The 26,947-nt window shown below is 44.7% G+C and overlaps 1 protein-coding gene across 1 annotated transcript in view; it reads left to right on the forward strand.

The window, feature by feature from the left end:
* The first annotated feature begins 5,551 nt into the window (after nucleotides 1-5,551).
* LOC111156995 (up-regulator of cell proliferation-like) overlaps nucleotides 5,552-26,947 on the forward strand; it is a 55,119-nt gene continuing 33,723 nt past the window's right edge. The window contains exon 1 of the mRNA XM_022518196.1: nucleotides 5,552-5,778. Coding sequence (XP_022373904.1) covers nucleotides 5,714-5,778 — 65 coding nt within the window. The 5' untranslated portion in view covers nucleotides 5,552-5,713. The remainder of the gene's footprint in view (nucleotides 5,779-26,947) is intronic.

The raw sequence follows: 26,947 nt of genomic DNA on the forward strand, positions 1-26,947 counted from the left end.
CCCACCCTGCGACCGGAAGCTCCGCCCCTGCGGCCGGAAGCGGAAGCGCGGCCGGCCGGACGGCGGGGAGAGGGTGCGGCCGGCGGGGAGTGGGCGGGGCCGTCGCGTCTGGAGGAGCCGGGGCGCGGAGTGGCGGGCGGAGCCGGAACCGGGCGCTGGGAGCTGCGCTCACGGAGGAGCGCGCGTTTCTCTCTTCTCTCGCCGCAGTCAGCGCACTGGTTCGAGCGTCTCGGGCTCGTGACAGCCTCTGCGCGGACCTTCCACACGCGCCTGAGAGGCGACCGGAGCCTGCACCGGCGAACACGAGCGCTGCGTGCGGGCCGCGCCCGCCCGGGCCGAGGTGCTGCGGAGCCTCCTCTCCCGCACCTGCGTTCCCCGCTCTGTTCGTGGAGGACCGGGTGGCGCGGGGAGCCTCGCTCCCTGCCCTGCACGCACGTCCCAGCACAGGTGCATGAGTCCCTGGGATGTCAGAGAGGCGGCCCCGTGCTGACCCTGTGCGCTCGGGGAGCCCTCCCTCAGGAACCCATCCCGCAGGGGCCGGTCTCGCAGGGTCCATCCCGCAGGGGCCCATCCTGCAGTCCGGCGCGCCCACGTTTCTGCAGCGACGTCAGTGAGAAATCACCAGGGCGGGCTATGGAAAGACCACACGGCCTCGGGGCAGGCGGTCAGGTCTTCCCGCCAGATGGGAGTGTTGGGTCTGATTGTGCAGATACAGGCTTGTCGGCTCCGTCTGGGCACAGACGTGGCTTACAGGTTAAGTGCACAGAAGTGCACTTCTGTGTGTTATTGCTGTAGGTCTCCCGCAGAAGCCCCGACATTCTCTGGCCAGAGCAGCCACCTCCCCCGAACCCGGGAAGTCTAGGGCCTGAACAAACCACTCCTTCCCTTCAGCAGCTTCCGCCTGCGGCCCGGCTTCGTGCAAGGTGCAGGTCTGTTCTCCGCTCTGTTTGCATCAGAAAAGTGAGCTCTAGCAACTGCAGGCCTCCTCCGAGCTCTCCCAATCTCTTATCTTTTATTTTCTAATTTAAATTCGCTTAGCCAACATACAGTAGTATGTCATCAGTTTCGGAAGCAGCACTCGATGATCCATCGCTCGGCACACAACACCAGGGCCCACATCAGGTGCCCTCCTTAACACTCACCATGCCCTCTTTTTTTCTTCAGTGACTTCTCCTCTGTCCTTGTTTTCCCTCAGACACCGTCAGGCGACTATCCTCTCCAGAGTCAGGGAGATTCAGCCCGCCCTCTTACTGTTCTTCAGCCTTCTTTTTGGCCGCAGTGCATCTGTGTTTTTTATCTTTCTCTGGCAATGTCTTCTCTTTGAACACCTCCTGGTCCCCAGTTTCTTCCTTGACCTGGCTGCCACGCCCAGCCTCTGGTCCCTGGACCCCGAGGAGGTCTGGGAGCACTTTTCCACATTTCAGTCAACTTGGGGGAGAACTCACCTTACCTGAATTGGGCTATGCTGCTCTTTCTGTTCTGGAAAAAGATCAACTCGGTGTGGTAGCCAGGTGCATCACACGGATGAGGGAAAGCAGGGAGATCTGGGCTCCATCGAGAGAAGGCTCTTAAGTGGGGGTCCCTGGTGTGGGAAGGTGGGGAGCAGGATTCTGCTTTCTGTTCTAGGGTGTGGGAGTCTGTTTCCACTTGACAGGCTGGGAAAGGCATCTCCGCAGAGGTAACACTGGAGCAGAGACTGGATGTGGGGTGGGGAGCAGAGCTGTGGAAGGTCTGGGCAGACGTCCTCTGGGCGGAGGGAACAAGAGGTGTTGGGGCTCTGAAGTGGGGGAGGCAGTCTAGTGAGGGACTGACGATTGAGCACAAGGAGAAGGAGAGGGAGGGGAGCTGGGTCCTGGAGGACCCTGTAGGTCAGGGAAGGACTTCACACTTTGTTCTAGGTGTAGTCAAATCCCTGAGGGGCTTTAACCAGAGCAGTATGATCTGCTAATGTTTTAAAACGGTCCCGCTGGTTGCTCTCCAGATGCCTCCATGCCTGTTCCTCCAGCCTCGGCTTGTCTGCGTTCCTGTTTCCTCAAAGCCATCACCCTTTTTGGTCAGCTGCTCCACCGCCTAAAAGCATGAGATGTGGGGCACTTGGGTGGCTCAGTGGGTTAAAGCCTCTGCCTTTGGCTCAGGTCATGATCTCAGGGTCCTGGGATCGAGCCCCACATCGGGCTCTCTGCTCGGCGGGGCGCCTGCTTCCTCCTCTCTCTCTGCCTGCCTCTCTGCCTACTTGTGATCTCTCTCTCTGTCAAATAAATAAATAAAATCTTTAAAAATAAATAAATTAAAGCCTGAGATGTCCCCAGAGGTGACACTAGAACTCCGCTGTCTTCTTCTTAACTGACTGACTTCTGTGGCCTTCTTGCAGGAGGGTAAGCACAGAGCTGCTTTTCTCCTGGTGGGTTCAGATGACAGCTCTAGGGCACAAAACCAGAGCCAGAGCCAATGTCCTCCACCCCTGAGGGCAGCTGACCCTGTGCTAAAGGCACCCAAGCCCAAGTATGGGGGGAGGAGCTTGCCAGCTGACTCCCTCTGGCGCTGCCATGCAGGAAGAACTAACAGCATTGAGAAAAATGCCATGACTGCTCAGTTGTGCAAAGGAAGGAAGTCCTGCCATTTGCAACCACACAGATAGACCTGGAGGGTGCAGGGGTGAGAGGCTGGCTCTGAGGGGGCAGCCCTATCATTCCCCTCCTGAAGCAGAGCCTGGTCTAGCCCCCCGTGTCTGAAAGCAGCTGGGTGGTGGATAGCCTGTGGGCCTCTCTGAAAGGCATCGAGTGGGGGTCTGGGAGAAGTGGGGAGGGCGGGGAAGGAAGGAGACATTTTTCAGGGAGCTCAAGAAGTTGCTCACTGGTCTGATAGGGTTTTTACAGATTCTCTATAGCCATTTGATTTTTGTTACTCATCAAATCTGCCAGCAGGGAGAAGCTGGTGTCATGGGCATGATGAGGCTGGCAGAACGGCCAGGGAGAGTGTTAGCTACTTCCTCCCCTCAGCAGCAGACAGCACCACATGGTACTGGGCCACCTTTGTGGGAATGGCAGCCACAGCCTCCATGGTTCAGAGGACCAGCCCTCACCCAGCGCTGCTGGGGAGGAAGAGTGTGTCACAGTGAGAAGGGCCAGCGGTGGAGCAGCGGCACAGGAAGGGGTGGGGGTGAGGGCCATATTGACCTTGAGGCCCTCTCTCAGCACCAGGGACAGACCTCAGGCCCAGAGATCTGCAGAGGAGTCCCCAGGCACCACTGTGGTCCTTAAAGAGGCTTGCTCCTGGATTGCAGAGACAGAAACCTGCCTGTCCTTGAGCATTTGCAGGGCGGTATGTGGAATCCCACGGCAGGGACATAACACTCAGTAATGAGCTGCTAGGACTGCCGGATGTCTGCATCCCAGCATTTTAATCCCTTGTCAGGAGATTTTGACCCTGTGCCATATTCCTGGAACTCCTGGGTCTTCCTGGAGCCTGACAAAGGACCAAGATCTCAGCACCATCCAGCAAACCCAGACGTCTACGGTCAGAGTTAATAGTCATCTGTCCGTGGTGGATCAGTTGCTTAAGGTCACACATCTTCCCAAGCTCTCCGGTCCACAGAGAAGAATAACACATCACCCCTGCAGTTGGGTTTTTGGATCTGCTCTCCACTTGCTGACCTGGGACTTGCCTTGGAACACGACATCTGAACACAAGTGATACAGGAGTGGCTGGCACCCAGGTGCATCTTGAAAGAAGGTTCTGACCTAAGTTCTGTTTTGGGGGCTGACCTGCACCCTGGAAGGCATGTGAGTTCCCTGAGGGAGAGAGTCCGGAGGATGTGCAGACAGGCCTGCACATGGAGCCTGCACGTGGAGTAGCACTGGGGGGACCTGTCCGAGGGGTGTGGCAGGTAGAGTGGAACTCAGGCTTGCACAGGGTGAGTGATAACGCACAGTGTAGACCCTAAGGGCTGGGTTCGCTCTCTCTGCTCCATCTCTCCAGCACGAGCACAGGCTTGGGGAAATTCTCTCTGGACTCGGGAAGGTCACCAGCTTTCCGGGTCTCAAAGGCCCTCCTGATCCCACCTAACGTCTCTGGGTGTGCTGACCATGCGAGTTACCCCCACCTCTCCAGCTGTCCTGTGCTTCTCCCACGCCTCCCCGCAAATATAGTTGGTCATGGTGAGTATTTGCACCACAGAAACTAGCAAGCATGAAAATCAGGGCCGCATCTCACCCCTGAGGCTGGTTTTCAGACACCCACCACGACACCACCATTGGTTCTCAGTATCCCCGTGTGTCTACATGGATCACACGTGGTCAGCACTCAGGAAGCAGAGCAGTGGTCACAGCAGCGGTGAATTTGGGGAACTAAGATCATGTGAAGGTACTGGGGGACACACTCACTGGGGCAGTGAGTTTCCAGACACTTCCGCAGAGCAGTTTCTTTCCTGCTCACTTGGGCTCCCAGGGCCGGACTTGTGTCCTCTGCAATGCTGCATGAATGAGTGAGCTCCTTGGTGCAAGGTCTGTTGGGGCAAGTCCTGGAGAGGGAGTGGGAACCATGGGGGAAAGAGAAGCTGGTCGTACTGCGGGTTTCCTGATGCCCGCGGCTCACCGGGCTTCTCCCCAGCTCCGGTGGTTTCCTGCCCCGAGAACGCGCGTCTCTCTTCAGGGCGGGCGGTGGTGAATGGACACTAAGAAGGGACATTCCCTGAGAGGCCAGAAGTGGTCTCTGCCGGGACACTCCAACAAACACCAAGGAGTTTCGAAGGTTGCCTGGCGTTTCAAGGGAGCAGAGTGATTTGCCAGAAACGAATCCGCTCATGTATCGCATTTCTGTGCCGATCGAAGGCGGTTGGAAGACCCAGGTCTGAGCCCAATCTCTACGACCGGGAACATCGCCGGGACCTCTCTGGGCCTCCACATAATTATCTGGTGCGTCGTGAGGACGACACTTGCCTGCCTCCTGGCCAGCACTGTCATGTGGCGGCGCATTCTGGGGCGTGGATGGCGTACGCAGGTGTGTCCAGCACGGAGCCAAGGATGCTGGCATCAGTGCTGCGAAGGGCGGGCTGGGGAGTGTGACCTGGAGGAGGGAGCCCCTAACGCGGGTCACCTTCAAGGGCAACTGGGGGACAGGCGTGGATGCCAGACTCTCCCCGGAGACCCTCTTTGTACCTTCTGAATTTTGAACCCATGGGAACTTATTACTTACTCAGTATATATGTAAGTATTAATACGGTGACTCCTCTCATGGACCCCGCCCCAGGCTCCGCCCCACGGCACACCTGACCCCGCCCACCAGGAGCGCAGTAATCCTGTCCGTCAGGCCCCGCCCCTCCCCGTCGGTCCTCTACCTCAGGCCCTCCGCCCTTCGGAGCACCGCCCATCGGACCCCGCCCCCGCCCCATATGGTCCCGCCCCCCGCTCATCGGACCCCGCCCCCAGGCCCCGCCCCGCGTGACGCAAGCCCCACGTGACTCCGGGGCGTGGCCCTGCCCTTTTAAGGGCGCGCGGCGGCTCTCCCCCACTGGGTTCCTCGCGGTCGTCAGTCTCCGGTTTGGGTCCCTCGAGGAGCAGCCGTCTGCGCGTGCGCGCCGCGGGGCACTGTGGGGCCGGCGCCCGCAGGCCGGGCGCTCCCTGTGAGGCGGAGCGGTCGCCAGGTCCAGCGCGTCCGGCCCGTCCCGGCCCTGCGCCCCGGCTGTGTACCCGCCCGCTGGGCTCGCTCCCAGGCCATGGTCCGTGCCCGCCCGCTGGGCTCGCTCCCAGGCCGCGGGGCGGTCCCGAGGGCCATGGTTCTGTAAGTACCGCCGCCCGCGCGTGTTCTGTGTGGGCGGAGGCGGGCGCGCCGGCGGCCGTGGGCCTCGGAGCCGCGGTTTGGACCCCGCGGGCCCAGCCTCCGTCCTGCCTCTTGCCCGAGCTCGGGGGCGGCGGCGCGGCGCTAGGGCTGCAGCCCGCGGCGGGGAGCGACGGAGCGCGCCGTGGCAGCGCGGACGCGTGGAGGGCGGAGCCGCAAGGGGTCCGGCGCGCGGGCAGGCGCGCTCCCCTCCACACTGGGCGCTTCGCGGGCGCTGTGGGGTTCAGTCCCGTCCACACCCGCGGCGCGCTCGGACTCGTGCCCGGCCTCCGGAGTCGCGTGCTCGACCACGGCGCCCGCCCGCGCCCTAAACCGAGTTTCGGTTGAGCGGACGTGCGGAGCGCTCGCCCCGGGACGGGCGTCTCCCCGCTCCAGCAGGACGGGCTCACCCTGGTGTGCGGCGTCAGAACACGAGGTGCCACAGACCTCGCCCGGCCCCCCAGCTCTGGCTTCGGTTCCGGAGCGCGCTCTCCAGTACCGCGCCCGTTTCACCAAGGCGCGCCCTGCCCGGCCCGCTGCGGGGACGCCCGCGAGGCGCACGCCCACTGGCCTCAGGTTCTCCAAAATCCGGCGTGGTCCAGCTTGGCTCACAGTCGCCAGTTTCCGTCACCGGCCCGGTGCCCTTCCCTACTCCCGGCTGCCCCCAGTATTATTCCCATGACCTTCCCTACTCCCGGCCACCTTCTGCTCGGAGAGCTCGCTGCCTCCCCTGAAGCAGAGCCATTCGCTGACCTTCCAAAGCCCCCTCAGGGGTCACCTGCCTGAGCAGCCCTGCTTGAGCCCCTGTCCTTGCTGTCTCTGCATAAAGACTTCTTAGTCCGTAAGTTGTTGCGTGGCTGTCCTCCTATAAAACAGATGATCCCAAGTGTTTGTAAATCGTTTCGTATAGCCATGACAACAATGACTATCTGAGTGGTGATTTCGCTAATGATCTCAATTACGAAATTTCCTTAGAGGATTTGTATCAGTTGTATAATTGGAAAAAAACTATTGTGTTGAATAGCAATGAGAACAGTCCATTTCTGCTGCGTGTTGGTAGTTTAGTGCATAGTGGTTTAGACCTCCTACATAAACTTTCGTACAGCTTATTTTGATTACTGTCTATTTTGTGCATTTCTTTTTTTTTGTTTGTTTTATTTAAAGATTTTATTTATTTACTTGACAGAGATCACAAGTAGGCAGACAGGCAGGGGGTGGGGAAGCAGACTCCCCGCTGAGCAGGGAGCCCGATACGGGGCTTGATCCCAGGACCCTGGGATCATGACCTGAGCTGAAGGCAGAGGCTTTAACCCACTGAGCCACCCAGGTGCCCGTATTTTGTACATCTTTTTATCTTAATCGTTGTGTATTTTGTACCCAGTCTTCTGTGTAATTTTCGATGTACAGAAGTGTTGCAAATATAGTAAAAGATTTAAAAATTGATAAATTGGACTGCAGAAAAATTTAAAACTTTGGGGTTGCAAATAGCATCATCAGGAAGCAAAAAGACAAGCGACAGAATGAGAGAAAATACTTGCAAATCGTATATTTGATAAGGGTCTGGTGTTCAGAATATATAAGAATGCTTACAACTCAATAAAAAAGGCAAACTAATTAAAAACTGAGCAAAAGACTTGAATACACGTTTCCTCAAAGGAGATAAAGAAATGGCCAATAAGCACATAGAGCACAAAGGCTCAGTGTCCTTAGTCATGAGAGAAATGCAGAGTTGCAGACACAGTGCGATGGCCCTTCACACCCTCTGGATGGCTCCAGTCAAAAGGACAGACGGCGGGAAATATCAGAGAGGACGTGGAGAAGTTGGAAGCCTCATACAGTCCTGGCGGGAACTTAAGCAGGTGCTACTGCTTTGGAAAACAGCTTGGCAGTTCCGTAAGAAGTTGAACACGCGACTGTATGCCCTAGCATTCCATTCTTAGGTGTGTACCCAGGAGGAATGAAAGGAAATAAAGAATGAATGCCCACACAGAAACTTGTACGCAGACGTGTATAGTAGCATTATTTGTACTAGCCAAAAGGTCAAACAACCCACATGTTGCAGGGATAAAGGCGGTGTGACGCATCCACTCCGAGGGATACTTCTGGCAGTAACAAGGAACGAAGCACTGATGAGTGCTGCCACATGGGTAGATGAGATGCTGAGGTCGCCGTGACAAAGGACCACAAACTGGACGGCTGGGTGGAATGTACTGGCTCACAGTTTTGGAGCCAGTATTCTAAAATCAAGGAATTGGCAGGGTTGTTTCCTTGTCAGGGCTGTGAGGGTTGTGCCTCTCATCCAGCTTCTGATAGTCCCAGGCACTCTTGGCCTGCAGATGGTGTTTTCCCTGTGTCTTGACTTGTCTTAACCTCTCCATGTGTCTGTGTGTCCAAATTGCTCCTTTTTATAAGGAGTCCCCGAATTTGGGGCCCTCCCGAATGACCTCATCATACCTTGACATTGCAGACACCCAGTTTTCAGAGAAGTCACATTCACAGGGACTGGGGATTAGGACTTCCATCCTTTGGGTGGACACAGTTCAAGGCATAACAATGGGTGAGGCTTGGAAACATGGTAAGTGAGAGGCCATTTACAAGAGGCTCCATATCGTACGATGCCACTTACATCAGTTGTCCAGAATGGGCAGCTCCGTAGAGACAGAGCGTGGATCAGTGGGGGCCTAGGGCTGAGGGAGGGCGGAACAGAGAGTGGCTGCTAAAATGCATGGGAATTGTAAGTGTACGGTTGGTAAGCTGTTTAAAATAGAGTAACAACAACCATACGTACTTGTGTACTCACCCAGCCTGCCCTCATGTTCGAGTATCACCGAACTGATACAATGAACTAACCCAGAAAAGTAACATCTGTACAGAACTGTTAGCTGGTTGACATCCATACAGACTTCAGTCAGATTTTGTCAATTGTCTAATTATTGTCTGATGCTTGTCCTATCTCTTAGCCTTCTGCAGAAATTCTAGTCTTTTTTTCATCTTTGATGACCTTGTCATTGTTGGGCAAGTATGGGAAAGTCATTTTGTAGAATGTCCTTCAGTTTGGATTTTCTGATTCATGAGACGCAGGTAATGCATTTTTGGCAAGACTATTATGGAAGTGCTGCTGTGTCCCCAGTGCGTCATATTGGAGGGTACATGACATTGGTAAGTTTTATTACTAATTAAATCTGATCAGTTAGGTTGATTTTTTAATTGTAAAGTTAATGTTTTTCTTTTTAAAGTAAAAAATAGCTTCTGAGGGGGACTGCTGAGGCCGTGCGCACGCATATTCACCACACTTTTATCTCCGAATTGTAGGTTGCAGTCTTGCCTACGGCACTTATTCCTGTGGTGTTTCCCTATGCTTTTATTTCTAGTTCTCTATGCTTATTTTTATTTTCATTTATGTATTTTTTTAGATTTTATTTGTTTATTAGAGAGCATGCACGAGAGAGCACAAGTGGGGTGCAGGGCAGAAGGAGAAGCAGACTCCCCTTTGAGCAGGGAGCCTGATGCGGGACTCCATCCCAGGACTCCAGGATCATGACCTGAGCCAAAGACAGATGCCCAACTGACTGAGCCACCCAGGCACCCCTCTTTCAACATTTGTTAAATGGAATTCTGTGGTAAGGAAGAGCTGCCTTTTCTCCCCCACTTTTATTATTTCTTTATGTATTTATTTATTATTTTTTATGTTTTATTTTTTTAAGTAATCTCTGCACCCAGCTTGGGCCTCAAACTCATGATCCCGAGATCAGGGGTCATATGCTCCACTGACTGAGCCAGACAGGCACCCCTTTTTTCCCCCCCAGTTTTTAAATTCATTTTTTCAATTCTTTTGTTTATATCAGTATGGACTCATGGATTTTTATTCTGTTGATTTTAGTCCATTAGTGTCATTATTTATTATGTTGACCAAATTGTCCCTGATTTGGCCATTGAGAGCTTATTGTAGGGAGACTCTAAGATGGCCCCCAACAATTCCTACCTCCTGGTATTCAGGCCCTTGTGTAATCTCCTCTCCTTGAGTGTGGGCTAGATTAAGTGATGTTTCTAATGAATAGAAAAGGTGATGGGAAGTCATTTCCGAGATTAGGGTAAGAAAAAGACTGGCTTCCGTCTTGGGCAACCTCTCTTGCTGTCTCCTTGCTTCCTTACTCCCTCACTCCCTTGCTCTGATCGAAGCCAGCTACCATACTGTGAGCTGTCCTATGGACAGGCCCCTGTGCCAAGGAACTGAGAGAGGCCTTTTGCCAACAGCTAGTGAAAAACTCAGTCTAGTACCCCGGAAGATCACCCTAAAACCTCACTACTATCCAGTGTTATACTGGAATTCCTAGCCATTTCTATAAAGCAAGGAAAAGAAGTAAAATCCAGGCAGTGGAAAGAAATAAAAATGTTTTTACTCGCAGACAACATGCTTGTCTGTCCAGAAAATTGGAGATTACAGAAAGCTTCTGGAACTATTAATGCTTTAACTGTTAACAGGTGCAAAATCATCTACAGACATTAACTTTATTTCTGTGTGCTAGCAACAATCAGAAATTGGAAAAAAATGCCATATATGGTACTATGAAAAATATTAAATGCTTCTGAATAAACTTGAGGAAAGATATGGAAGACCTTTACACTGAAAACTACCAAACATTGCTCAGAGAAATTAAAGATCAAAGTAATTGCAAGATAGCCTGTGTTCGTGGGTTGGAAGACTCAGTGTTGTTAAGATATCAGTTCTTCCTGAATTAGTCAGTATATTCAATGTAATCAAAATAAAAATCCCAGCTGGAGCACCTCGATGGCTCAGTCACTTAAGCATCTGACTTCAGCTCAGGTCATGATCTCAGGGTCCTGGGATCCAGCCACACATCATGCTCCCTACTCAGCGGTGAGACTGCCTCCTCAACTCCCCCTCCCCTTGCTCATGCTCTCTCAAATAAGTAAATAAAATATTTAAGAAAAAAAAAAAATCCCAGCAAGTTTTTTTGGTAGAAATTTGCAAATTGACTCTAGCCTCTGTATGGATATGGTGAGGACTCAGAATGGACAGACCAACTTTGAAGAGAAACAAAGTGGGAGGACTCAAGCCATATGATTACAAAATATAAAGCTATGCAATGAAGAAGATGTGTTGGCATAAAGATAGCCAAGTTATCTTGAAATAATGAAAGAATAGAAAATGAAATGTGAAAATGAAAAAAGAATAGAGAATACAGAAATAAACCCACATGCTGATTTTAAAAAAGGTGCTGCCATAGACTGAATGTGTCCACCTAAATGTCATATGTTAAATCCTAATCTCTAAGGTGATGGCAGTAGGAGGTGGGGCACTTTTCAATTAATAAGGTCTTGAGAGCAGAGCCCTCATGAATGGGATTAGTGTCCTTATAAAAAAGAAACCCTAGGGAGTTCCTTTGTCCCTTCTATCATGTCAGTACATAGCAAAAAACAGTCATCTATAAATTAGGAAGTGGACCCTACCAGATACCAAATCTGCTTGTGCCTTGATTTGGGACTTCCCAGCCTCTGGAATTGTGAGAAATAAAATCTCTGTTGTTTATAAGGTCCCCAGTCTATGGTTTTCTGTTATAGCAACCCAGATGGACTGCGGTGGACGTCAGAGCCATTCAATGGAGAACGGTTCTGGAACAATTAGATGTATAAAAAATAACAGCTTTACGCACATAAAAAGGATCATAGGGGCGCCTGGGTGGCTCAGTGGGTTAAAGCCTCTGCCTTCGGCTCAGGTCATGGTCCCGGAGTCCTGGGATCGAGCCCCACGTCGGGCTATCTGCTCAGCAGGGAGCCTGCTTCCCTTCCTCTCTCTCTGCCTGCCTCTCTGCCTGCTTGTGATCTCTCTCCGTCAAAAAAAAAAAAAAAAAAATCTTTAAAAAAAAAAAAAAGGATCATAGACTTAACTGTTAAATTAGTTTAGAACTATAAAACTTCTAGAAAAAAAACCAGAAAATCTTTGTGACCTTGGGTTGAACAAAGATACTTTATAACTTCGGCATGCGCTATACAAAAATAAAATAAATTGGGCTTTATCAAACCATGAGGAAACTCTCAAGTATGAAGAGAAGATGGCAGACATGGGAAGGGATCATGGGATCTGAAAATGACATGACAGTGAGTTCTCTTTTTGCTCAGTATATCCTGGGTTTGATGCTGGAGAAGCCAACAACCTGGAAATATCAATGGGAGTTGGGTTGCGGGGGGGAGCCCCAACAGAAGCCTGTACTTTTTCACCCACGGACCAGGAAAGGGGCAGTTTAGCAAGACAGAGAACTTACAGGAAATAACTGCTTTACTATAGCCAAACACCATGAAACAAAATAAGGCCCCATCTGCATTATTCAGTGAGTTCAGTGAGGAGCCTAGACTTTCATGATAGCTGTGTTGTAAAGAGGTCATCCTCCTTCCTTGCTGGGCTGCTGTCAGAGAAGGCCCAGAGGAGATGGGATTGTCATGCCCCCCCCCCCCCCCCAGTGATGGTACTTTTTCTCTCTCACAGGGAAGGCCACATGGGGAGCAGTTAAAAGGTGTTCCTCACCCTCTGTATTGGTGTTCTCTAGAGAAACTAGGGGTGGGAGTGGGGAAAGGGAGATATGTTTATTATAAGATACTGGGTTATGGGAATCCCATGACTGGCTCTGTACAAATTGGAGACCCAGGAGAGCTCGTGGTGTGGTTTGAAGCCCGAGCGCTGGGGAACTGATGGTGTATCTGCCAGTCTGTATCTGAAAGCCTGAGAACCAGGAGCCCTGAGTACAGAAGATTGATGTCTTAGTTCAAGCATTGAGGCAGAGAGCCAGTTTAACTTTCCTCCACTTTTTTGTTCTGTTCAGGCCCTCAACAGGTTGGGTATTACCATCCACATTGGGGAGGATCTCTGTTTTATTCAGTCCATCAATTCAAAGGCTAATCTCCTCTGAAAACACCGTTAAGAGATGCATTCAGAAATAATCTTTAACCAGCTACCTGGGCATTTTGTGGCCCAGTCAAGTTGATGTAAAAGTTGACCATCACATTCTTGCAGCCTGGTTGGTGAACTCTCATCTTCACTTGGCAGTAAAAGGTGGGGTCTTCCTTCTTGTGCTTGTGTGATGTCAGAGGAGGCCAACAACCTGGAACTGTGAGAAATAAATCTCTGTTGTTTATAAGCTCTCCATTCTATGGTAACCAAATAGGATATACTTCAAAAAAGACCATGCCAAGATGCTTCATAGTCAAAATTCTGAAAACCAAAGACAAGATAACCTTGAAAAAAGAAACAATACGTGGAAAACAATCCAAATTATAGCAGAATTTTTACTAGAAACCAAGAAGCACAGAAGAAAGTGGCATGGTATTTTCAAGTGTGAAAACAAAGAACTGTAACTCAGAGTTCTCTATCCAGTGAAAATATTTTTCTGGAATAAAATGAGAATCAAGACATTCTCTGATGAAGGAAAACTAAGAGGATTTGTCAGCAGAAGATCTACCCATTCAAAAAAAAAAAAAAAGGCTAAAGGAGTTTCTTCATTTTCAAAGGGAATGATAGAAGAAGGAATCTTGAAACATCAGGAAGGGATATAAAACAGTGGAAAGAGTAAATATGTAAATTAACACGATGGAGTTTTTTTCTCTTGTTGAGTTTTCTAAATTAAATTTGGTGATTGAGACAAAAATTATAACATTGTCTGATACGGATCTCAAAGCATGCAGGAGGAATCTTTAGGGCAACTGTATTATAAACAACAGAGTCATTGTGCATGCCTACAGAAAGATTGGGGAAGACATTACATTTACACCTCAGGTGATTTCTGGCACAGAGACACTCTACAACAATAAAACAAAGGCACAAACAAAAACAAAACCCAAAAGAAAATCCTAGGGAAAGAGGAGAATCTGATCTCCAGGCTTACTATATTATTAGATTCAAACATCCAAGTTTCCAAGAAAAAAAAATCACAAGACACTTAAGGAAACAGGAAAGTATGACACATTCAAAGAAAAAGACAACAGAAAATGTCCAGTGACAAAGGCCAGATGGCAAAGCTACTAGAAATTACTTTGAAAAAGTATTGTTTTTCATGTTAAAGTTGCTTGAAAAACTAAAGGACACAGAGAAAGTCAAGAAAATGATGTATGAGCAAAGTGGAAATATCAACATATCACAAAGAAATTCTGGAGCTGAGAAGTAGAAGAACTTAAGTGAAAAACTCACTAGAGAGATTCAAAGGCAGATTGGAGCATGCAGAAGAAAGAATCAGTGAACTGGAAAAGATAATTGAAATGATCGAGTCTGAAAAAAGGAAAGAATAAAGATTGAAGAATAATGAACAAAGCCAAAGGAAACTGTAGGACACCTTCTAGAAGATGATTGTACATTGTGGAAGTCCCAGAAGAAGAGTGAGCAAGAGAGAGAAATTGTTGGAAGAAATAGTACCTGAAGACTTCCCAAATTTGATGAAAGACTTGAATATAAACATCCAACAACCTTAACAAGCTCAAAATAAGATGAATTCAAGGAGACCCACATGGAGGCACATAAATTGTTGAAAACAAAAACAGAATCTTGGAAGCAGCAAGACAGAAGTGGCTCATTACATAAAAAGGATGTTCGATAAGACTCCCACCAGATTCCTCAGCTGAAACTTTGGAGGCCAGAAGTGAGTGGGCTAGCATATTCAAAGTGGTGAAAGGAAAAAACAAAAACAAAAACAACTCCCTCCCAAAAAAACCATGTCAGCCAAGAATCCTATATCCACCAAAACCTTCAGAAGTGGAGAAATTAAACTAAAGCCAGCAGAGGGAAAGAAATAGTAAAGATGAGAGATGAACAAAATATAGAATAGAAAAGCGAGGTTTTGAAATCATTTCTTGAAAAGACCACCACTACTAACAACAAAAGACTAACGAGGATTCTAGGAATATGGTGGAATCAAAAGCACCAGGAATTTGTTTCTTTGCCTGGACAACCATTGTACTGGCAAAATCATCGGATGTAACTATTTTGGAACTCTGGAAACTGTTGAAGGCTTGAAACTTTCAGGGGAAGGTTTGAATAGGAAATTTCACTTGATTTCAGTTCTAGGATGGTAATAGCTACACATTGCCAACCCCTAGCCACTTGGCAGGCAGCCATGTTCCTGGAACAACTTGCACACTGCTTGTGGGAGCCAAGCAAGCAAGAAGATTCTGCCCTCCAAATATCAGGGATCTTTCATCTGATCACTGATTGCTGCTTCTGAACATAGAGGTGCAAAAAGGCAGGGAGCCATTATCATTGCACCTTCCCCATTTGGCTCAAGTGTCTTACAGGATATTTAAAGGGCAAGTGTCCCCCCTCCTCCCATCATTCATTCCTTCATTTTTTGCTGTGTTGTTGTGTGTGTGTATGTGTGTGTGTGGTGGGGAACTAGGCATTAAAAACTAACATATTCAGGGGCACCTGGGTGGCTCAGTGGGTTAAGCCTCTGCTTTTGGCTCAGGTCATGATCCCAGCGTCCTGGGATCGAGCCCCACATCGGGCTCTCTGCTCAGCAATGAGCCTGTTTCCCCTTCTCTCCCTGCCTGCCTCTCTGCCTACTTGTGATCTCTTTCTGTCAAGTAAATAAATAAAATCTTAAAAAAAAAAACAACTAACGTATTCGAAAACACCTGCATATACAGGGAAAATTAGTGTATTGTGTATGCATAAGGAAAAAAGAAGATGTTGTATCTACACCTTGGGCTGATCCTGAGCACAGAATGAGTATAATAAAAAATAAACAAAAATAACAAAAAGCAGCCAACCATGGGGAAGGGAAAGAATCTGATTTTCAGAGTTATCACATTATTAGAAACAAATGTCCAGTGTTCAACAAAATATCACAAGGCAAAGAGACAGGAAAGTACTACTCATTCAAAGGAAAAAAAAATACAACAGAATCTGTTCCTGAAAAAGACTTATTGGAAGATATATTAGGCAAAGACCTTAAAATAATGTTCTTAAAGATGCTAAAAGAACTAAAGGAAGGGGCACCTGGGTGGCTCAGTGGGTTAAAGTCTCTGCTTTCAACTCAGGTCTTGATCTCAGGGTCCTGGGATAGAGCCCCGCATCGGGCTCTCTGCTCAGCAGGGAGCCTGCTTCCTCCTCTCTCTCTGCCTGCCTCTCTGCCTATTGTGATCTCTGTCAAATAAGTAAAAATCTTTCAAAAAATTTAAAAAATACTTTTAAAAACTAAAGGAAGATGTAGAGAAAGTCAAGAAAACAATGTGAGAACAAAATGCACTATCAAGAAATGGAAAATCTAAAATGAAACCAAAATGAAATTCTGGAGCTGAAAGTTACAGTAACTGAAATTTAAAAAAAAAATCACAAGGAGTCAAAGGCAGAATTTGAGCTGGCAGAACATAAATCAGTACTTTAAGAAAAGACAATAGAAATTATTGAGGTTCAGGAATAGATAAAGTTGAAAAATAGCAAACACAACCTGGATGTTTATGGGAAATCACCAAAAGCACCAGCATATGCATTATGGGAGTCTCAGAAGAAGAAAGAGGCAGAGGGAATATTTAATGAAATGATTGCTGAATGCTTCCCAGACTTGAAGAAAGACATGAATATGAACATCCAAGAAGCTCAACAAACTCCAACTAAGATGAACTCCAAAAGACCCACTCCAAGACACATTATAATCAGACTTTCAAAAGCCAAATAAAAGGGCAAACCTTGAAAGCAGCAAAAAAGAAGACAATTGTAAAAAACAAGTGATCATCAGGGATCGTCTGCAGAATGTTGGAAGCTAGAAGACGATGGATATATTCTAAGTGCTCAAAGGAAAAAAAAACCTCTCAACCAAGAATCCTATATACAGCACTATATTTGGGCACTATAAAACACATCCTTCAGAAGTGAGGGAGAAATCAAACAAAAATTGAGGGGGTTTGTGACCACTAGATCTGCCCTGCAAGAAATGTTTAAGGGAGTCCTGGAAAATGAAAGACACTGGATATTAACCTGAAGCCATGAGGAGAAATAAAGATCTCAGTAAAAATAAATACATGGAAAATTATAAACGTAGGACTATTGTAATAGCTTGTAATTGTATGTTTTCTTTTTCTAGGGGATTTATGGTACTAATGCACTTAAATGGAAAAAAAAACCCTAGTTACTACTATAATTATTACTGTAATTTTGACTTACAACTCCGAATTGTATTTTTTACATGATTTAAGAGACTAATGCATTTAAAGTAGTAATTTTTGTTTTGGAGCATACAGTGTATAAAGATGCGATTTGGTGACATCAACTAAAAGGGTTCGAGACAGTTTAAATTATTGAAGATAAGCTGCTATAAATTCAATTTAGAATGTTAAAACTTGGGGTGCCTGAGTGGCTCAGTGGGTTAAGCCTCTGCCTTTGGCTCAGGTCATGATCTCAGGGTCCTGGGATCGAGCCCCGCATTGGGCTCTCTGCTCGGCGGGGTGCCTGCTTCCCCCTCTCTCTGCCTGCTGCTCTGCCTACTTGTGATTTCTCTCTCTGTCAAATAAATAAATAAAATCTTTAAAAAAAAAAGAATGTTACAACTTTAGGATATTAAGTGTTGATCACCATGGCAACCACAAGAAAATGACTGTAGAATATACACAAAAGGAAAGTAAGAAGGAACTTAAACATTTTGCTACAAAAAAGTCAAATACAAAAGAAGATAGGGATGGAGGAAAAGGGAGAAAAAAGCAATAGGGCATATAGAAAATAAACAGCACAATGACAGTAATATGTCCCTTCATATCAATAATTACTTTAAATGTAAATGGATTAGACTCTCCAGTTAAAAAACAGAGATTGGCAGATCAAACTATCTGTGTACAAGAGACTCACTTGAGATTTCAAGATACAGACCACTTGAAAGTGAAAAGAGAGAAAGATATTCCATGCAAATAAGTAACCAAAAGAGAGCACAAAGGACTATACTAACTTCAGAAAAAAATAGACTTAATATAGAAAAAAGCTTACAAGAGGAAAAAAAAAGACATTACGTGTTAATGAACATTTTAACAGCAAGAAGGTAATTATAAATATTTATGCACCTAATCACAGACCATCAAAATATTAAAACAAAAAGTGACAGAGTTGAAGGTTTTACAACATTTGGAAACTTAAGAAACCCACTCAGAGTAATAGAACAACAAGATAGAAGATAAAGAGATAAGGACTTAAGCAATACAACAAACCAGCTAGTTCTAATAGACACAGAGCACTCCACCTAACCACACATCATACACATTCTTCTCAAGTGTACGTGGGAGATTTTCAAGGATTGACCATATGGAGGGCCACAAATTAACTCAATAGATTTTAAAAGTTAGTTGTATTCCAAGGCATATTCTCTGACCACAATGGATAAAGTTAGAAGCCAATAACAAACTAAAATGCACAAAATTTTGGGCACTATAGAACACACTTTTTAAAAAAGATTTTATTTATTTATTTGAGAGAGAGACAGTGAAAGAGAGCATGAGAGAGGAGAAGCAGACTCTCTGTGGAGCTGGGAGCCCGATGCAGGACTTGATCCTGGTACTCTAGGATCATGACCTGAGCCGAAGGCAGCTGCCCAACTGAGTCACCCAGGCACCCTATAAAACACACTTTTAGGGATGCATGGGTAAATCAGTCCATTGAGCACCTACCTTTGGCTCAGGTGATGATCCTGGGTTCCTGAGAGTAAGTCGTGCATCAGGTTCCTTCAGTGGAGAAGCCTCAGTGGAGAGCCTGCTTCTCCCTCTCCTTGCCACTCCCCCTGTTTGTGCTTACTTTCTCTCAAATACATAAACAAAATCTTAAAAACAAACAAAAAGAACCCCACGCTTTTAAACAACCAACAGATTGAAGAAGAAATCATAAGGGAAATTTGAAAATACCTAGACAAATGAAAACAAAAACAATATATAAAACTCATGAGATGCATTGAAAGTAGTGCTAAGAGGGAAACTTATAGCTATAAATGTCTACGTTAGAAACAAGAAAGATCTCAAAACAACAACTTGAGGAACTAGAAAAAGAAGAATATACTAAAGCCACAGCTAGCAAAAGGAAAGAAACAATAAAGATTAGAGCAGAGATCAATGAAATAATGTAGAAAAATGGTAGAGAAAGTCAACGAAACCAAAAGTTGGTTTTTTGAAAATCTTTAGCTAGATGGAGTAAGAGAAAAGGAAGTCTCAAATTACTAAAATCACAAATGAAAGTGGGGACATTACTATTGATTGTATAGAAATAAAAAAAGATTAAGAGTACATGAACAATTGTATGCTGAAAAATTGAATAATATAGTTGAAATGGACAAATTTCTAAGATTTATTTATTTTAATTTATTTGATAGGTAGAGATCACAAGTAGTCAGAGAGGCAGGCAGAGAGAGAAAGGGGGAAGCGGCTCCCTGCTGAGCAGAGAGCCCGATGTGGGGCTCGATCCCAGGACCCTGGGAACATGACCTGATCAAAGGCAGAGGCTTTAACCCACTGAGCCACCCAGGCACCCAAAACGGACAAATTTCTAGATGCACAAAATCTACCAAGACTAAATCATGAAGAAATAGGCAATCTGATTAGACCTCTTATTAGTAAGGAGATTGAGTAAGTAATAAGAATCTCCCAACAAAGAAAGGTGCTGGTCCTGATGGTTTCACTGGTGAATTCTACCAGACATTTAAAGAAGACTACCTTTCAAACATGTCCGAAAAATTGAAGTGTATACTTTGTAAATCATTCTATGAGGCTGACTTACTCTGTTGGCCAGACAAAGCTAGACAAAAACTATAAGAACAGAAAACTACAGACCAGTGTTCCTAATGAACATTGATGTAGAAATCCTCGACAAAATGCTAGTAAACAATTTAGCAGCATTTTAAGAGGATTTTGTAATCACAACCAAGTGGGATCTATCCCTGGTATGCCCAGATGGTTCAAATTATGCAAATCAATCAATGTGATGCAACACATCAATAAAATGAAGGGAAAACACACATGATCATCTCATTTGATACAGAGAAAACATTTGTCAAATTCAACATCCTTTTATGATACAACAAACAAGAAGAGTAGGAAATGTAAAAATCTAAAAAATGCCATGTAATAAAAGCCATACATGAAAAACACAACAAACTTAACACTCAAGAAAGACTGAAAACTTCTCTAAGATCAGGAATAAGACAAGGATGCCCACTTTCACTCCTTCTGTACAACATAGTAATAGAAGTTCTAGCTAGAGCTGTTAGGCAAGACAAAAGGCATCCAAAATGGAAAGGAAAAAGTAAAATCTCTGTTTGCAGATGATATGATCTTATATGAAGATCCTAAAGATGCTACAAAACTACTTAATAAGTGAATTCAGCAAAGTAGCAGGATAAAAAGTTAATACAGAAACCAGCTGCAATTCTTTACACTAACAATGAGCAAATTGAAAAGGAAATTATGAGAGCAATTATTGAGGTGCCTGAGTGGCTCAGTCAATTAAGCATCCAACTCTTGATTTGGGTTCAGGTCGTGATCTCAGGGGTCATGAGATGGAACCCCGTATCGGACTCTGTGCTGGGCTTGGATCCTGCTTGGGATTCTCTCTCTCCCTCTCCCTCTGTCCCTCCCCAATACTCCCACACTCTCTATAAATAAATAAATAATACATACAAAAATAAAAGCAATTCTATTTATAATAGCATAAAAAAGAATGAAATACTTAAGAACTAACCTAACCAAGGAGACGAAAGACTTACACCACGAGAATTTCAGAACGTTGCCGAAAGAAATAAGACATAAATAAATGGAAACCTATCCCATGGAAGACGATATTGTTGAGATGTATTACTCACAGTGATCTACATATTCAGTGTAATCCCTAACAAAATCCCAGTTACTTTTTTTTTTCCCAGTCCATTCTAAAATTTATGTGGAATCTCAAGGGACAGTGAATAGCTAACACAATCTTGAAAAATACCAAACCTGGAGGATTCATAGTTTCTGATTTCAAAACTTACTACAAAGCTACAGTAGTCAAAATGGTGTGGTGTTGGTATATGATAGACATACAGACCAATGGAATAGAATAGCTCAGAAATAAACCTGTACATCTTTGATGATAAGTGATGATGAGCATCATTTCGTGTGTCTGTTGGCCATCTGTCTATATTCTTTGAAGAAATGTCTGTTTGTGTCTTTTGCTCATTTTAAAAATTGGATTATTTGTTTTTTGGGTGTTGAGCTGTGTAAGTTCTTTATATATTTTGGATACTAACCCTTTATTGAAATAAGTCAGTGAGATAAAGACAAATACCAAATGATTTCACTCATATGTTGAATTTAAGAAATAAACAAGGGAAAAATAAGAAAGAGAAAAATCAAGAAATAGGTTTTTATATAGAGAACAACCTGATGGTTACCAGAGGGGAAGGGGATTGGGGGATGGGTGTTACATGAGCACTTGAAAGAATGTGTATTCTATAGATATGGAGTGTAATATTCTATATATGTATGTTAGGTCAAGTTCTTTTTTTCATGTATTCTTTATGCTTATGAGGTTTTTGTTTTTATTTTTGTTTTTTTTGGTGTATGTTTCTCAAGTACTGGGTGATGGCAAAGAAAAATTAAGGTTGAAGATGGAATTAAGGTTGGTAATTGGCTGACTTTATTTTTTTTATAATGGTTGTGATTTTAAAGATTTATTTATTTATTTGACAGAGATCACAAGTAGGCAGAGAGGCAGGCAGAGAGAGGAGGAAGCAGGCTCCCTGCTGAGCAGAGAGCCCAATGTGGGGCTCGATCCCAGGACCCTGGGACCATGACCCGAGCGGAAGGCAGAGGCTTAACCCACTGAGCCACCCAGGCACCCCAATTGTCTGACTTTAATATGAAACAATTATCTGCATTAGGGGAAGAGGCATTGTCATTACCAGAGTTCATGAAGGTAGACAGGAGGCAGAAGAAAATATGAGGAGATGCAAGGTTGCTGAGTTTGAAGAATGAGGAGGGGGTTGTGAGATGAGATCAACAGGCCACCTCTAGAAACTGGGAAAGGTCAGGGAATAGAATTTCCCCCAGGGGTCTTTGGCAAGAAACACAGCCTTTCCAACACCTTCTAACCTACAGAACTGGAAGATGATGAATTTGTGCTCTTTTGCCATGTTACATGATGTATTCATAGGTGACAGGAATGAGGATGTGGGCGTCTTTGGGAGACCATTACTTTCCCTATAATTCTTGCTTTAAATTTTTAAAAAATTTAACCCATAATACACTATTATTGTTTCTAAAGCCAGTGTTTGTTTAGACTTCTATTTTCTGGAGTGCCTAGGTGGCTCAGTGGGTTGAGCCTCTGCCTTCGGCTCGGGTCATGATCTCAGGGTCCTGAGATCGAGCCCCGTGTCGGGCTCTCTGCTCAGCAGGGAGCCTGCTTCCCCTCTCTCTCTGCCTGACTCTCTGCCTGCTTGTGATCTCTGTCTGTCAAATAAAAAATAAACAAACAAATAAATAAATAGATTTCTATTTTCTATGTCTTTATTTCTTCATGCAGCCCAGATCTTCCATCTGCCAATTTCCTCTTGTCTAGAGTACACTCTCTTAGTTTTATGCATTTCACTCTTATGTAACCAGGAGTTACATAACTAATTTATTTAGGGCTAATTTGTTGCTTCTCCATTTTCCCTCTTTTCCCATCTGGGTCCATAATTACATATATGTTAGACCTTCTGACTTTATCTGCTGATTTTCTTAACCTTCATATTTTCCTTCTCTTTGAATTTTTGCTCCATTACTGATAATCTTTTCAGTTCTATTTTCCATTTCACTAATTTCAGGGTGTCTAATTTGCTATGAGACCCATCCATTACACTTGTAATTTCAATTCTATTTTATTTAAATTTTGATTGTTTTTTAAATCTCATCCTTTTTTGTATGTATTTCAAGGTTATTTTTATCTGTTTTAAAGTATTAAACATAGTTACTCTAAAGCCTGTGTCTAATAATTCCATTTATCTGAAATTCTTGAAGGTCTGTTCCGATTTCTTTTTTTTCTCATCCATGGTGCCTTGTTTCTGTTTGCATTATTTTTGAATTTCAAAATTTATTTGGAATTATTCTTTGGAATTTTATTTTCCTTGGAATTTTATTTCATAAATTCTCTGATGCCCAGGATTATTGTGGATCCTTCCACAATTTGAGGAAATTTGTGTTTGTGTCTGCCAGACTTTAGAAGGACTCCCAACCCAGGATCACTCTAAAGCTGCTTCTCAATTTTCCGATCACCCAGGTGGCGTGAATTCATGCTGCACAGCCATGTAAGGGCCACTAGTGGTTCCCATATTCTTGGAGGTAATAATCTCCTAAGCCGAACTGGAGACACTCAACTCTTCTCTGGGGTGGAGGCCAGTAATTTCTATTTCACTGTCAAAACCATGGGTATGACCCTCCGGAATCCCAGCCCAAGGGAGGGAGGCTGCTCTTTTATAGCCCCTGCCTTGGTTGGGTCCTGAAGATTATTTTCTGTTTCTTAAACACCTGTGGCTGTGAAATCCCAAATGCAGGTTCTCTGGTCTGGTGAAGGCCCCCGAGAGAAAGAAGCGACTGTTTTCTCTAGGCTCACCTCTTTGCTCCTGTGACCTGAGGAAGATTCCCAGCTTTCTTACCTACTGATTAGACAATTTAATTTTAAAGTAATTATCCGGAGTTTTTAATTGTTTTTAGGATTAGGGTCCATTAGGTATATAGCCTGCATTTTCTGATAATTAAAATGTAGTGAAAAGAAGGGCCATCTGTACCCCAATGTTTATAGCAGCAATGGCCAAAGTCGCTAAAGTGTGGAAAGAATCAAGATGCCCTTCAACGGACGAATGGATAAGGAAGATGTGGTCCATATACACTATGGAGTATTATGCCTCCATCAGAAAGGATGAATACCCAACTTTTGTAGCAACATGAATGGGACTGGAGGAGATTATGCTGAGTGAAATAAGTCAAGCAGAGAGAGTCAATTGTCATATGGTTTCACTTATTTGTGGAGCATAAGAAATAACATGGAGGACATGGGGAGATGGAGAGGAGAAGGGAGTTGAAGGAAATTGGAAGAGGAGATGAACCATGAGAGACTATGGACTCTGAAAAACAGTCTGAGGTTTTGGAGGGGTGGAGGGTGGGAGGTTGGGGGACCCTTGTGGTGGGTATTATGGAGGGCACGTATTGCATGGAGCACTGGATGTGGTGCATAAACAATGAATTCTGTTACGCTGAAAATAAAAAAAAATCCACTCTTTCAGACCTTTTATTTCGACAATATATTTTTAAAATTTCTGAGATTTCTAAATAGATTCTTTTCAAATTTTTTTGTCTTGGCAGATTATTCAAAATAAAACTTACCATTGTAATCGTTTTAAGTGTACAATTCTGTGGCATTCATTACATTCCCATGTTGTCCAACCATGACGTCACTATTTCTAAAACTTTATCATTCCAGAGACTCTGTAACTACTAGGCAGTAACTCCCCATTCCCCCATCTCTGGCCCCTGGTAACCCCGAATTCTTTTTCTGTATCTGTTAGTTTGCCTTCTCTATCTTCCTCATTTAAGTTGAGTCCCAGAATATCCCTTTGTATCTGGGTGATTTCATGTAGTGTGTTTTCTAGGCTTATCTATGTTGTGGTGTGTGTCACAACTCCACTTCTTATGAATAAATAATGTTCCATCTTATGTTTATGCCATATTTTGTTTATCCGTTCAGTTGTTGATGGGCATTTGGGTTGTTTCTGCCTGTTCACCATTATGAATACCTACTACTGTGAGCCTTGGTGCACAAGTATCTGTATGAGTTCCCGCCTTCACTTCTTTGGGATCTATACCCAGAAGCAGAACAGCTGGCTCATATGGTATTTCTAATGTTTAGCATTTCTAGCAACTGTGAAACTGTTTTCCACAGTGGTTGAACCATCCTACATTCCCACCAATGATATACAAGGGTCCCAGTTTCTCCACATCATCATCATCAATACTTGATATTTTCTTTTGTTTGGTGATTGCCACTTCAGTATGTGGGAAGAGGTATCTCACTGTGCTTTTTATTTGCATCTCTTTAATGACTAAGGATGTTGAGCATATTTTCATTTACCACAAGTATATCTTCCTTGGAGAAATGTCTGTTCAAGCCCTTTGCCCATTTTTAAATGGGGTTGTTTGGGTTTTTTTTTTTTTTTTGTGGTTGAGTTGTATGTGTTCCTTATGTATTTTGGATATTAATCTCCTTATCAGGTATATGATTTGCAAATATCTTCTTCCATTCTGTGGGTTGTCTTTTCAGTCTTTTGAAAATGTCCTTTGATACAATTAAAAAAATTTTTTTTAAAGATTTTATTTATTTATTTGACAGAGAGAGATCACAAGTAGACGGAGAGGCAGGCAGAGAGAGAGAGAGAGAGAGAGAGAGAGAGAAGCAGGCTCCCCTAGAGAGCAGAGAGCCCGATGCAGGGCTCGATCCCAGGACTCTGAGATCATGACCTGAGCCGAAGGCAGCGGCTTAACCCACTGAGCCACCCAGGCGCCCCTGTATAAAATTTTTAAAGGATTTATTTATTCCTTTTAGAGAGAGATCACACGAGCAGGGGAGGGGCAGGAAGAGAGGGAGAGGAGAGAGGATCTCAAGCAGACTCCTCACTGAGCATGGGGCCTGATGTGAGGCTCAGTCTCACCACCCAGAGATCACGACCTGAGCCGAGGTCGAGAGTGGGCTGCTTCAGGGACTGAGCTACCCAGGTGGCCATTATTTCTACATATTTTTTCTTTCTGGTGCTAATGTAAATAGAACTGTTTCCTTAATTTCTTTTTTTAATATTTCTTATTGTTAGTGAATGGAAATGCAACTGACTTTTCTTATTCTCTTTCTTATTCTTATTCTCTTACTCTCTTAATTGAGTGTGAATGATATTCAAAAAGCTCTACATATCTAATGTAGACAATTTGATGAGCTTGAAGATCAGAATATCCCTGTGAAGACATTACTACAATGAAGTCCATAAACCCTCTATCACCTAAAAAGTTTCTTCTCACTCTCTTTATGTATTTTATTATTTTTGTTTGTTTACTTATTATATGTCGTTTTTCTTTTGTGTTTAAGAGCACTTAACATAAGATCTACCTTCTTGGCATATTTTTAAAAGATTTTATTTATTTATTTGACAGACAGCAATCCCAGGTAGGCCGAGAGGCAGGCAGAGAGAGAGAGGAAGGGAAGCAGGCTCCCCGCTGAGCAGAGAGCCTGATGCGGGGCTCCATCCCAGGACCCCAGGATCATGACCTGAGCCGAACACAGAGGCTTAACCCACTGAGCCACCCAGGCGCCCCGCTTCTTGGCATATTTTTAAGTGTGCCGTACACTGTTGTTAACTATGGGCCCTATGTTGTCCATTAGATCTCTGGAACTTATTCATTTTGCGTAACTGTAACTTCGTACCCTTTGACTAGCCAATACCTCTATTTTTCCCTCCTCCCAGCCCCTGTAACCATTATTCAATGCTGTGGTTCTCAATTTTCCTATTTTAGATTCCTCTTAAAAATGGGGTCACGCAGAATTTGTCCTTTGTCTGGTTTATTTCACTTAGCATAAGTACATCCATGTTGTTACAAACGTCAGGATTTTCTGCTTTTGAAAGGCTGACCAGTATTCTGCTGTATTTATACACCACGTTTTTCTCTATCCATTCATGCCTTGATGGACAATTAGTTTGTTTCCATATCTTGATTATTGTGAATAATGCTGCAACGAACATCAGAGTACAGGTATCTCTTTGAGATACCGGCTTTAGTACTTTGGGGTATATACTCAGGTGTGTGACTTTGGATCATATGGTATTTCTATGTTTAGCTTTTTGAGGAACCTCTACATTGTTTTCCACAGGGGCTGCCCCAGTTTGCATTCCCAGCATTAGGGTATAAGGCTTTCTGTTTCTCAGCCTTCTCACCAACTTGATAATGGCCATACTAACCGGTGTGAGTGGATATCTTATCGTGGTTTTCATTCACATTTCCCTGATGATTGGTTATGCTGAGCACCATTCCATATATCTGTTGGCCAATTTATGTCTTCTTTTGAGAAATATCTCTTGAGGTCTTTTGCCCATTTTTATTTATTTATTTTTAT

Source organism: Enhydra lutris, unplaced genomic scaffold, assembly GCF_002288905.1.
Source record: "Enhydra lutris kenyoni isolate GAN:26980312 unplaced genomic scaffold, ASM228890v2 scaffoldscaffold51, whole genome shotgun sequence".
In the NCBI taxonomy this organism is placed as follows: Eukaryota; Metazoa; Chordata; class Mammalia; order Carnivora; family Mustelidae; genus Enhydra; species Enhydra lutris.